The 13,245-nt window shown below is 35.6% G+C and overlaps 1 protein-coding gene across 1 annotated transcript in view; it reads left to right on the top strand.

Moving 5' to 3' along the window:
• ENPP3 (ectonucleotide pyrophosphatase/phosphodiesterase 3) overlaps positions 1-13,245 on the top strand; it is a 60,457-nt gene that overhangs the window by 18,182 nt on the left and 29,030 nt on the right. The window contains exons 8-15 of the mRNA XM_074368358.1: positions 1,520-1,639; positions 2,208-2,317; positions 3,750-3,815; positions 4,330-4,402; positions 7,658-7,766; positions 9,140-9,268; positions 9,655-9,686; positions 12,314-12,441. Coding sequence (XP_074224459.1) covers positions 1,520-1,639; positions 2,208-2,317; positions 3,750-3,815; positions 4,330-4,402; positions 7,658-7,766; positions 9,140-9,268; positions 9,655-9,686; positions 12,314-12,441 — 767 coding nt within the window. The remainder of the gene's footprint in view (positions 1-1,519; positions 1,640-2,207; positions 2,318-3,749; positions 3,816-4,329; positions 4,403-7,657; positions 7,767-9,139; positions 9,269-9,654; positions 9,687-12,313; positions 12,442-13,245) is intronic.

Genomic DNA, 13,245 nt, shown 5'->3' with positions numbered 1-13,245 from the left:
GAACTCAAAGGAAAATTAAATTATTTAATATTTATAGATTTAGAATGCATCTTAAGGAGTCCTCTGCCTAAGCCTTTACTGCCAAAGGATGTTATGTTTTTCCTACTTTGCATTTAGTCTTTTATTACTATGGAATAGTAATTACAACTTATTTAAATTTTAGTCCTTAAGTAACTATATATTTGTATATATATATGTGTATGTGTGTGCATGTGTGTCTGGGTGTATAAATGCGCATGTGTGTCTGGGTGTATAAATGCAGATTCCATTCTGCAGATTCACCTAAACATTTGAGTTGCTCAGCTCACATGTCCCCAGCTGAGGTCCTACAAGGCAATACTCTGCCTTCTTGTTTTAGCTCTCATTCTGTAAACAAATGTTATCACAGTCTACTGTCTATGTAGTGCCATGTTTTTTGCATGTTTGTACTTTTTTGCCAGAGATTTTGTTGTTTAAAATGACCCTTAAGCATATAGCTGAAGTACTTTCTAGTGTTTCTAAGAGCAAGAAGGCCGTGATGTACCATTTGGAGTAAAAAGATATGTGTGTTAGATAAGCTTTGTTCAGGCATGAGTTACAGTGAATCAACGATATATATTAAATAAGGTATCTTCAAATAGAAACACACACAAAACAAGGTTATATATGGATCAGTAGATAAAAATGTTATTAGCAGAGGTTCACAGGAACCTAACTTTGTATTTTTCCTAGGAGAAATGGTTCAGTATTCACTAATTCAGAGTTTGCAGCAACTTTATGGAACATAACTATTGCAAATAATAAGACTTGACTATATGTACACATATGTACATAAATACACATGCATATATAATACATATATATGTATGTATTGTAAATAAGGAATTATACATAAGTGCTATTAATTTCCTATATATGTGCATATCCATATTCACATATATAGTAATATTCTGAAATAATGACCCTAAAATCTATCTAAATGTAGTTATAACTGCATAGGATGTCATAGGCATTCAGTGGAAATGTGTGCAGTGATTGAATGAATAGGTGTGATTGGATTAAAGGAAGGATGGTCTTGATGGATGGATGGCTGCGAGGAAGCACAGAGACTTGGCAGGCTTCTTTCTAAAGTACTGGTAACACATTTTAACCCATTTAGCCAGGATATCTGATACTGAAAAGCATCTATATAGTAAATTTCTTGCTCCTATTGTCAATAATATCAGTGGTTAATCATTATTGTTAATATAGGATTTTTTAATTAACAGTTTTTAATAACACAAGAGTTATATTAAAACCATCAATAAACCATCTGCCTAATGTCATTCCTTTGCAGCATAGACCATGGTGGAACTAGCATATATATATATGTGTGTGTGTGTGTGTGTGTGTGTGTATGTATATATATGTGTATGTACAGGGGTTTTATATTAAAAGTATGACTTTTTTCAAAACATTAGTTATAGTTTTTATGCTATTTTAAGTATGTTTTCTGAATATATTATTTTATCTTAAATCTTTTAAAAAATTATTATTTTAGGGTTTATTTCCAGAATCACATGGCATCATTGACAATAATATGTATGATGTAAACCTCAACAAGAATTTTTCACTTTCTTCGAAGGAGAAAGATAATCCAGCTTGGTGGCATGGACAACCAGTATGTAGCATCCTGCATGTGGCACCAAAGTAACCTTTGTTTCCCAACATGACAGTGGATCACTCTCTTCTCTCCACTTTGAATTTCACATTATCTTTCTAATTTCTAAGAGCGAGGGGTGGGAAGGTGTTTCACTACTATTTATAATTATAATTTGAATCTTTTAAATGAGTGTGATTGTTCTCCCAAGTTGCCTTCATCTGAAACCTGGATGTTGTATTATAAACATATCATTCTGGAAGTTACTGAGAAAGATTATCTATTGATTTTTTTCTTCATTCTGTTTTGTAAATTTTTAAAAGAGGAAGAACTGTACAATTTTTCCAACTTGAGAAGCCATCTTTCTTATCGCTTTGCTACGTTTTTTGATTTTCGAGGTAAATGCCTGGCTAATTACGTTTTTTTTTTAACTGCTACAAAGACAAGTTTCAAATAATTTAAATGAATTTTAGTAATTAAATAAAATGTGCAACTGTTAATATGTTCAGTTCCTAATAAATGGTACCATTTTCACCCAAACTAATTATTCTCTTGACCTCCACTTATCTGAAATTTTCTTTTCTTATAGATCTGGCTGACAGCAATGTATCAAGGTTTAAAAGCTGGTACCTACTTTTGGCCAGGATCAGATGTGGCTATAAACGGCACCTTTCCTTCCATGTATAAGGTTTACAACAGGTAGTGAAACACTTGCAGACGTGACCCCATTTTGGCAGAAATGATTACATTTATCTGGTTTTAAATCTTGATGGTAATTGTATCCTTCCAGTTGTTTAGGCCAAAAATCTTGTAGTTAACATTGCTTCTTATCTCTTACATCCCTCATCTGATCTATCAGTAAATGCTGTGCATCTAATTCAAAATATTTGCAATCTGAGAACTTTTTATTACTTCCAGCATTAATATTCTGGTTTCAGATGTCATCCTCTTTTGCCTGTATTACTGCAGTTGCATCTTTACACATCTCCCTGGTTCTATTTCTGTTCTCATGTCATCAATTAGAATAATTATTTAAAAAAACAAATCCCATTACGACCCTCTTTTGCACTAAAAACTCCGATGGCTCCTGTTTCATGCAGCATAAAAGCCTACGAGGCCCTGTTGGTATGAACCCTGCTGTCCTCCCGCCTCTCAAATGTCCTTTCCTACTGCTGTCCCGGATTCTCATGCTGAGGGAGCCATACTGACCTCCTCCATGACCCCCAACACACCAGGCTTGCTTCAGCTGTAGGGCCTTTGCACCAGCTGTTCCTCTGTCTGAGATAGTCTCATTCCGTGTACCCACTCAGCCTATTTCCTCACCTTCTTCTGGCTGTTGCTCCAGAATTACCTTCTTAACACTGTCCTAGCCTGGTCATACAAAGATGTCAAATTCTAAACTGGCCCATTCCAGTTACTGAGTGCCCCTTCTTTTTTTTTTTGTTTTTTCTTTCTTTCTTTTTTTAAAATTTGTTGTTCTTTTATTTTTATTTTTTAACATTTTTTATTGAGTTATAGTCATTTTGCAACATTGTGTCAAATTCCAGTGTACAGCACCATTTTTCAGTTATATATAAACATACATATATTGTCACATTTTTTTTCGCTGTAAGCTACCACAAGATCTTGTACATATTTCCCTGTGCTATACAGTATAATCTTGTTTATCTATTCTGCATTTTGAAACTCCAGTCTGTCCCTTCCCACCCCTCACCCCCTTGGCAACCACGAGTTTGTATTCTATGTCTATAAGTCTGTTTCTGTTTTGTATTTATGGTTTTTTTTTTTCAGTGTCCCTTATTCTAGCTCTAGCTTTGCTTTTTTTCTATAGCATTTATTATCTTTTAATAGGTGTTTGTCTTCCTCAACTAGACTGTAACTTCTAGGTAGGAAGGCATCTTTGGTTTGTCCACTGATAAATTCTGTTTAAAATGAACGTCATGTCTGAAAATAGATAGTCAATACATATAAATGCAAAAATGAATGAAGCGAATAAAAATAAACTTATTGAATGAATGGATAATAATTAATTGCCTTTTATTTTAATTGAGGGGACAGTGAAGGAGGGATGGATGAGAAAGAAAGGAAATATTTGTTTAATTTTAAAAATTACTTTTCCTCCTCTTTTCAGAAGTGTGACATATGAAGAAAGGGTCTTTACATTGTTAAAATGGCTGGACCTGCCCAAAGCTGAAAGGTAATATCTAGTGTCGGGGAAGTGCTGGCACCGTAGGAAATTTGTGGGCATCAAATGAAAGTTTTTTTTTAGTTTAAATGACCATTTTGGAAAAAAAAAAAAAAACCAACAACTTGGCATTTCCTTTTTTATGGGCATTTTTCAAGAATTATTCCTGAAACCAGACTTTTAGAGAAGGACCTAACATGGCAGAACAAAGAATCAGCAAAAACTCATAAGCCTGGAAATAACAGAGGGCCAAGGCAAACTGAGAGGTCTTAATAGCAAGACCAAGAGAGAGTTTCAGAGCTGAGTCAGCCCAGTGCCTACATCCTGCAAGGACTCATTTATGCCCTGTTGGGACACCACCCCAGCTGCGGCCAAGTGGAAGCACTGGGCCTGGGCGAAGAGAAGGAAAGACCAGAGGCAAAAAGGAGGAAACTGCCACAAAGTTCTAGCCCTACAGATTCCCCAAATCCACCTTGTAGGTTTATTGCAAATGGATAATGCCTTTCTGTTTCTATTTCACCCCTAGGCCTGATTTTTATACCATATATGTGGAGGAACCTGATTCTGCAGGACACGAACAGGGACCAGTCAGTGCCGCAGTGAGTTTTTTTTTTTTTTTAAACAAATGTAAAACCCACAACCTAAAATGTTGTTGTTTAATTCCAACTGAATCAAAGTGTATTTGATATACACACAAAGACATAAAAATAGTTAAAAGACTAAAAAGATGGTCTGCTTTATTAACCATAAGATAATTAAAAGTCTAAAAAGAATATCTGCCTTATTAACTGCATCCTAATTAATTGGATAAATGCCTACTGAATACTTAGAGGCAGTTACTTCACATAATGAAAACGTCAAGGCTAAATACTGTGTGTCAGCTTAACAGGTTAACACAGTGCATCTCAAGGCACGTCACCTGAAAGTCCACCGGAGAATATCCACTGTCTGCTCAAGCACAGTTCCAATCAGAAGTTTCTTATAATTGGACTTAATATATTATTACCCTCAGGTAGAGTCATTCCCCTTCTAGGCCCCCATTATAATTGAAGTAGACTCTAGTATTAGTTTCTTCATTATCTACACCATTCTGTATTTACCACAGAAATATAGTTCTTAAAAATGGTTTTTTTTTAAAGCCAGTTTTCTTCTGCAATCCACTCAGGCCTGCATTGTCTTGGACGTAATGTAAATCCGCACAGGCCCCCGTGAGTGTGGTGCTTCCCTACCCCGTGGAAACTCATGTAACAGTTGTCCGCAGTTGGGATGCACAGCATATTTATTCTGGCAGCATGATTTGTCTTTGTACAAGATATGCCCTTCTGCTTCCTTCCTGTTAAACCACAATAATTTCTAATATAAGGCCCTGTTCACGTCTGAACTCTTTTGTGTAGTATACATCCTCTTTTATATAGTATACACACCACCCTGGATTGTATCACAGACTCTTAATACTGAGGTTATTCTGAAAGGGAATGGCTTAGTAACTCTCTAAAATGTATTTACCATTTCTCCTTTTCTATTCTAATCATTATACATATTGCTGTGATCAACTACTTCACCTGCATTTGTCTGACCCCTCCAGCTGACTTTAGGCATCGTAACTTCTTCTATTCAATGCCCTAGCTTCGTACCCAAATAAATTTTAAGCCCAATTTGGATAAGTCCCTCAAAGGAAAAGATCAGGGTGCCCTGAGAGGTCTTGAGGGGCCAACCTAGCCTGGGTTGGGGTGGTGGTGAGGCTGGCTGGAAAGTTCTCCTCTGAATAACAGAAAGGAAAAAAGCTCACAAACGGCCTGATTGAGGGAGGAGCAGAGCACATTAGAGGGACACATAAAATGAACAAATGAACAGACAGATGGACAGCTGGCTAGACAAACAGACAGCATGATAATGGTAACAATAACAATAGCAGCTGACTCTTACTGTGGGCTGCTCTGTGCCGGGAACTGTTCGAATTGTTGTATGAGGAATGTCTCCCACTAATGTCTGGAGCACTGTGAACCCGGGGAAGGGCTGGGAGAAAGCCTTCAGGAGGAGGCGGGTGCCAAACCATGCAGGTCCCTAAAGGCCATAAAATGTACAATGGGAAGCACGGAGGCATTTTAATCAGGGAAATGACAGAATCAGTTCTATGAACATTTAAACTCACTTTTATTGTGTAAGAGGAATGAATTGGAGGGAGCAAGAGAAAGTGGGGAGTGATGAGTCAGCATTTGCAATATTTCAGGAAAGAGATAGTAGTGACTTGGACTATGGCCGTGGCAACCATCCTGGGTGGAAGAAAATGCCCTTAAAATTTATTTAAGAGAGAGACTTGCTATGACTTGGGGCGAGATGGGTGATGCAGGATCAACAATGATTTTTCAGATTTCTGTCATAAGCAAGCAGGTTCCTTCCACTGAAGGGGGATAAATTTGGAGGAGAAGATCAGATAATGGGGGAAGACAGAGGAGGAAGTGCTCTTAGCGCAGCCAGGAGGCGTGAGTAGGTTGGTTCTGTGAAAGGGGAGGTAATTATGCCACGACAATAGTTGGAAATGTGACTCACTGGCAAACCAGACTGTGTGGTCCCCCTGAGAATGAGGGTCAGGAAAGCATCTTGGATTGGAGTTGATGATAGATTTGGCAGTAGATAGAGATGATTTGAATTCAAGTTCTGCTCTGTCTCTCATTAACTGTGGGACCATGAACATGTTCCTTAACTTCTTTAAACCTCAAATTCCCTGGTCTCTATAACCAGAAGTTTCAAAAGCACCATCCATGAATGTTTGCTGTGAGAATTTTATAAGATAATGCACTAACGCTCTTAACAGTAAATGGCTTGTAAAAGTCTTTCTCAAAAAAGAAGGAAAAAAGGCAATCATTGTTATAATAGATTATAAGGCTAAACATTTTTCTCAATCCATTGCTATTACACTTTCTTATTCACTGGGAAAAAAATGAGATTATGTTGGTTAAAAAATTATTCATTTAAACCTTAAGTCAGTGCAATATACTATATTGATGAAGTGTAGGAAATTTAAAAAACACAAAAGAATACAAACAATAAAATAAAAATGAACTCCACTATTCAGAGACAATCACTCTTAATTGTACCTTGATACATTTTCTTTCAGTCTTCTGTGCCTGTGAATTTACTATGAAATGCTAAATATATTTAAAAACAAAACTGGATTATGCAATATGTTGGGTGCTTATGCAGTTTGGTTTTAATTTGTTATCTTTAACATTGTATTGTGGTCATTTCTCTATGCCACTGTTCTTTAAAAATATTTTTTAATGGTTATTGAACATGCCTTCTTAAGGATGTGGTATAAGTTAATTTTTCTTGTATTTAAATTATAAATAAACAATGTAATGAGTATCCTTGTATGTGAATCTCCATTTGTACTCTGTTTACTTAGGACAAAAGCCCAGAAACAGAATGATTAGGTTACGGGCTATGCCCCTTTTTAAACTCCCTGATTAAGCATTGTCATGTGATCCTTCAGATCCTGTGTAACCATTCAGGCTCCTATGGAAGTGTCTGTGGACTCTTCTCCCCAACATTGGACAGCATTCTGAGAACCTTTGCAGCTGAATAATGTTTGTTGAGGTTGTTTTTCTTAGATATTTATTGGCCAGTAGTCTATTTTCCTTTGCAGGGAACAGTGTTTAATTTTTCTGTCTATAGACATACAGGAATTGGTATTTGGTAACTGTAGTGTGGGAGTTGGGCTCTGATACCCTATTTCAAAACCCAGCAATTTCAAAGGAAGAAACGTGTTCAGTGTTTTACTCTATTAGGTAATGATTTGGTTAATTAAACCTTAAATCACGAAGACAATTTTAATGCCATTTCTTTTTCTTTAGGTAATTCAAGCCTTACAGTCAGTAGATAACATTTTTGGATTGTTGATGGAAGGTCTAAAACAGAGAAACTTAGACAATTGTGTCAACATAATCCTTTTGGCTGACCATGGTATGCTTTTTTTTTAAATCACATTTTATTATTGATTATATCTTACCACTTCAGGGAGCACACATGAATAACAGTGATATTTTAATGCCTGTATTTCTAGACCTAGAAACTCTTTTATGAGCAAAGAATGAGTCTTGTGGTGGGCTGTGATTAACAGAGGACTAAAATTTATCTTTCCAGTTTAATTATTCTAACATTCATTGTGAAAGTCCATCCATACACTTGATTTTCTGTAAAACTGGAGTTAGTAATACTGAATAGGGAGGTGATCAGGCTGTTATTCAGTCTTAAAAGGTGCCTTCTTTTCAGTGACCGGTGCATTCATGTAGATTGGCTGCAGTTCATTACACTGGCTAGTTTACCACTTCCTGTGTATTTCTTTTGAGTCATGTGAATAGACGTCTATGGAGTCCCTGTCACTCTACATTTGTCTACTTGAGCATGGCTCTCCATTTTAGTTAACCCCAGTGTTAAAAGAAGTGAGATAGCTGTCACAACCTCATTTTTAAAGTACTCATTCATTCAACGAATATTTTCAAAGTGCTAACTCAATGCCAAGTACGTTCCTGGACATGGTGTGTTTGGAAGTACATAAAGCAGAAATGGACATTTTCTAGATGAGGTGGTCTAGATGAAGTGAGATGAGGAAAAGGAGCAGGTCTGCAAAACTTTGGTTTATGGTTTAGGACATCAGGACAATGTGAAACATAGTATTTTATTTTAGAATTTCTAAAATGGTTCCCTGATACTTTGGCCTGTTGCTTCAAAATTAAAGGAAATATTTTAAGGCACATTTTGTCAAAAGAAATTATAAAAGATAGAAATAATAAAATAAATAAAAATGACAACAATAAAAATTTAGATGGAGTCTGAAGAATCCTCAAACAAAAAAGGTTTAACTACCAAATATTTTTTAGAGTGCGTGCTGCTTGTATAAATTTAAATAATACAGTTATGAAAAGTGAATATGCTCTAGCCTTTGTTCTCATACTTATTGCATTGTTTTATAAAAATGCATGTTACTTTTTTGACTTAAAAATATATCGAGTTGTCTTATGTAAAAATCAGATGTTATAAAGATCTCATTTGCTTCCTACAGAGGGTTTTCATCTTTGAAATTATTGTAATTGATCTTCTTTGAACAGATGATCTGCTTGTAATTTCTGTCAATCCTTCTCTTATAAACATGATTCTTCTCTTCCAATGCCAAGATTTTCAAGGCCTGCCATTTAGAGTAAAAAAAATGGAGTGAATTTTAGAGGTTCTCAGTGAAACTTGGTTTGAGATCTGTAGCATTAAATGTCTTCTATTTGACCTGTCAAAGACAAACCAATTGTTACCATTCACTGGATAATTTTATTTTTTAAATTCAGGAATGGATCAAACTTATTGTGAGCAACGGGAATATATGACTGATTATTTTTCCCAAATAAACTTCTACATGTATGAAGGACCTGCTCCCCGCATCAGGACTCGTAATATACCTTATGATTTTTTTACCTGTAAGTATGAAGATGCTCAATGGAAAAATAAAGGTAAACTTGAAAGTGAATAACCACAGCCCCTAATTCTGAGAATGTAGGGATTACCAGGCCTGCCCTTCTGACTTCTTGGAAGGACCACACAGAAGCAAATGAGAGATTCTCATGTTTAAGTACAGTCCATCTATAAAGTCTATGGTAGTATTTAATATTGTTAGGTTAAAATATATTCTGCTCCATTCTTAAATGCTAAAGCAATTCTTTGCTTAAAATACTTATTAATTTAATTTTATCAGATCGTAATCATTAATAAATGTGTGTCAAATTAACGAGTTATTTACATTTTTTTGCTGTTGTCGAGTATCAACTTTAATGTGATTTATTTATTCATTTTTCTTTTGAAACAGTTAATTCTGAAGAAATTATTAGGAACCTCAGTGTAAGTATACACTCTCCTAGCATACATGTTTAAGTTAACGTAATGTCCTTAATCTGAGTTTTGAGAAATTTATATTCTATACCTTTTTTAGCCCAAGCCACTTATAATTTATTTCTTTAACCCTTCTTCAGCATTGTTTTATATTCTTGCCAGTTGTTTTTATCTTAGTTGATTTTATTCTGGAGTTGACACCTCTAAAGGAAACTGGTTCGGGTAACAGGGGCACTGATTCCTGAATTGAATGGACTGATGTTTCCTTAGAAGGAGCTGGGCTACTGAGCTTCAGGCAGTATCGTTTTTCACATTTTTTTGTGTCATTTTATATGAGGAAACAGTGAAGCACAGATATTACAGATCTTTTTATACAGATCAGAAAAATCATCTCCTTACTCTAGCTATAATTGCGACTGCTTTTGACTGGTTCTTACATCTCAGGTTGTGAGTAAACAAGCAGAGCAAATTCCATATAGTTTAAAGCAATCCAGATTTTCCAGGTGGATTTCGCTACTCCTGGAGAGATCTGAAATATTCTTGTGTGGTGGTTTTAATAGTTCTGTGTTGAAAGTATATTTGCAAATGTATGTCTGTTATATGAATTCACCAGTTTACCATTCCTTGGGGTGGGGCTGGATTTATTTCTGTATGGGTGATATGCAATTATAGTAAAATCTGTTAGAATGAAATGTGAAAGACTGAGGATAAGGAAATGTTGGGGAAAGAATGGTTACTATAATCTGGGACCCACTGCAGGTTTGAAGTAGGAAGGACCACTTGAGCAGAGATCCTTAAGTGTTAATCGCTCCTTTTTTCTCTTACATCTAATATTCTGATCTTCAGTAAGCATGATGGACAATGTCATCCCTTACTGGTGAGGGGTATGGATACAGTGTGTTCATGCTGATTGGATGGGTAGCTGAGAAGCATCAACATATGGACACTTCTAAATCTGCACGTTGTTTTCCCTTTTCCCCATCACCTTATGATCCATATAGCTGAAGTCCTGTTGGTGAGATGAGGAAGGGTGATGTCCAATAATCCTAGTGGTGCAAAGGGATTGGATACCATAGACACTGGGAGTCTATTATGTGGCATCACAGACATGGCCTGGGCCTGAAGAAACAGCCTCTCATTTTACAAAGTAGTCCATTATTCCTAGGAAAATATCCATGTGGTAGTACAGTATCCCCAGGAATGCTGTTCTGTGGGCCTAGACTGAGCTTCTGTTGGGCAAACATACCCAAACACGAACTGGAAAGTTCCAAACATTCTGGCTGCATGACAGACAACAGCATCAACTTTGTTTGATAAAAGGATGGCAATTTTATCTTAATTCTAGTGTCTTTAACTTAAATTCTCAAATGCTGCAAAAAACACCGAACTTCTTCAGAGGTTAGCAGTACACCCCCAGGTTTCTCTGTATTCACTCTGGCTGTGCACTCAGCCAGCAAAGTGTGACTCATCAAATGACTGGTGGTCTTTAAGGGCACGTTCTAGTCCTTTGTATATTTGAGGAAGCTGCATACTCAGCAGCTGCCATGATGTGCTTGCCTGGAAGTTACAAAAATTGTGACTTAAGCAAGAAGTAATGACAAATGAAAATGTAGAAAAATAAGAAGACTGAAAAAGATAGCAAAGTAGGCAAGAAAAAATAACTGTGCAGAAATAACTGTGCAATAAATACTTTTCCCTTTTTCATTCTATAAGTCTTCACTTGCCTGCTATCTGTATTTCTTTTTAAAATTTTTGTCAATTTCATAGTATCTTTTCTTTTTCTTATATAGATTGAGCGTGAGATAATAGTGACACAGACTTGAAATCTTTGTAACATCGTTGAGGCTTAAAATAAATAAGAAAATGAGAAAGTGGAAAAAACCATTCATTCCCCCACATGCTTCCCTGTATTTTTTTTCCCTTTTGTTTCTTGAAAAGGTCACAAGAGAGAAAAAGTTTCTTTGTAGTTTTAGTTCTCATTTTCTCACTTTTATTGCATATATAGCTGCCAGTATGATTTGCATCTTTACATAGTTTTAAAGTATGCCATCTAGTTAGCAGTGATTATTAAGAAACAATTTCTAATTTATGAAGAAACCCATGAATTTTTCACAAGTAGAACTGTACTAGATTTCAAAAACTAATGACTTTGAAAATTAAGCAAATGTAGGTTATTCAAAGGTTAAACTGAGTCAATTGTGAAGAGTTTTTTTTGTGCTATTAAACTAATTTTTAGACTTTTCACTCATATTACTAATGTATTGTATACTTTCCATGTAGAATTTAGACTCAAAAGTTGTAATTGTCACTAAATCTAAACCTATCTGTTTTCTGTCAAAAAAGGAGGGGAGATTCATGAAGGTTTAAGATACATACACAGGAATAAAACTTTGAACATCAAACAGTATAATATACATCCTATTTTTAATTGCAACAAATAATGTTGTAACAATTAAAAACAGTATAGCTAGGGAATGTGAGTACATTGATAATAGGTTTAATATTCCTGTATTTTTTAGCCAGGCTTAAATCCTCTTACTTTTAAAAAATGTTTAATAAATGGTCCTAGGAGATGAAATTGTACTAGCTTATACATTTATTAAGTGTCATGAAGAAATAATTTACCTCTTTTTCAGTGCCGAAAACCTGATCAGCATTTCACACCCTATTTGACTCCTGATTTGCCAAAACGACTGCACTATGCCAAAAATGTCAGAATTGACAAAGCTCATCTTTTGGTGGATCGACAGTGGCTGGCTGTGAGGTTTGTGTGTCTGTTAATTAATCTCATAATACTGTTAACAGCCATCTCTCATAATAAATTTTCTTCACCTTATCCTGCTATTATTACATGAATTTTCCTGAGTGTGACAATTTCTTGACCTTTTATATGCTATCTAGCACTTCTGCATTTGAAAGGACTGTTACTAGGTTGCCAATCTTAGCATCCTAATCTTCACAAGATAAATGAGAATGAGAATGAGTCAGAAGAAGCCTGACTGTTCATCGACTGTTCCGGAAACTGTCGGTACTAGCACATTCTTATCCCCGACTGCAGTCTCCTTTAGGCAGCAGACAGGGTATAAAGATGATATCAGGTGTCTTACAGGCTGGTGATGAGTAACTGATGAAATGGCTCTTTAAGACCTTTGTCATTTTTGTGGCTTTTATAAAAAGTACGCTTATGTCTGTATGGCCAAGCTGACCAATTAGTTGTAACTTGTTTTTGGTTATAATTTTAATTCCTATTAATCATTGAACATTTGCAAAATATAAGTCTGTTTAGAGGAAATATAAACCATTCTGAATCATTTCATCCCCAAATAACCAACTAATTAATTGATTCAACAACATTTTATTGATGCTTGCTAGGTGTGCACCAAACTCTGTTCTAGGCATTTGGGATACAGAAATGATTCCTGCCCTCCTGATCACATGAAGAAGCCTGATAATAAGTCAGTAAACAAATACATGCACACTATCTGGTAGCTTAATTCATGTTCCCTATTTTTTGTATTTTATTCCAGGATTTTTCCCTTATGCATGAATGGATATAAAGGGAATCAGG

The sequence above is a fragment of the Camelus bactrianus genome, chromosome 8 (assembly GCF_048773025.1).
Source record: "Camelus bactrianus isolate YW-2024 breed Bactrian camel chromosome 8, ASM4877302v1, whole genome shotgun sequence".
Lineage (NCBI taxonomy): Eukaryota > Metazoa > Chordata > Mammalia > Artiodactyla > Camelidae > Camelus > Camelus bactrianus.
Note: the sequence above shows the minus strand (reverse complement) of the source record. Positions and strands in the feature narration are given on the sequence as shown.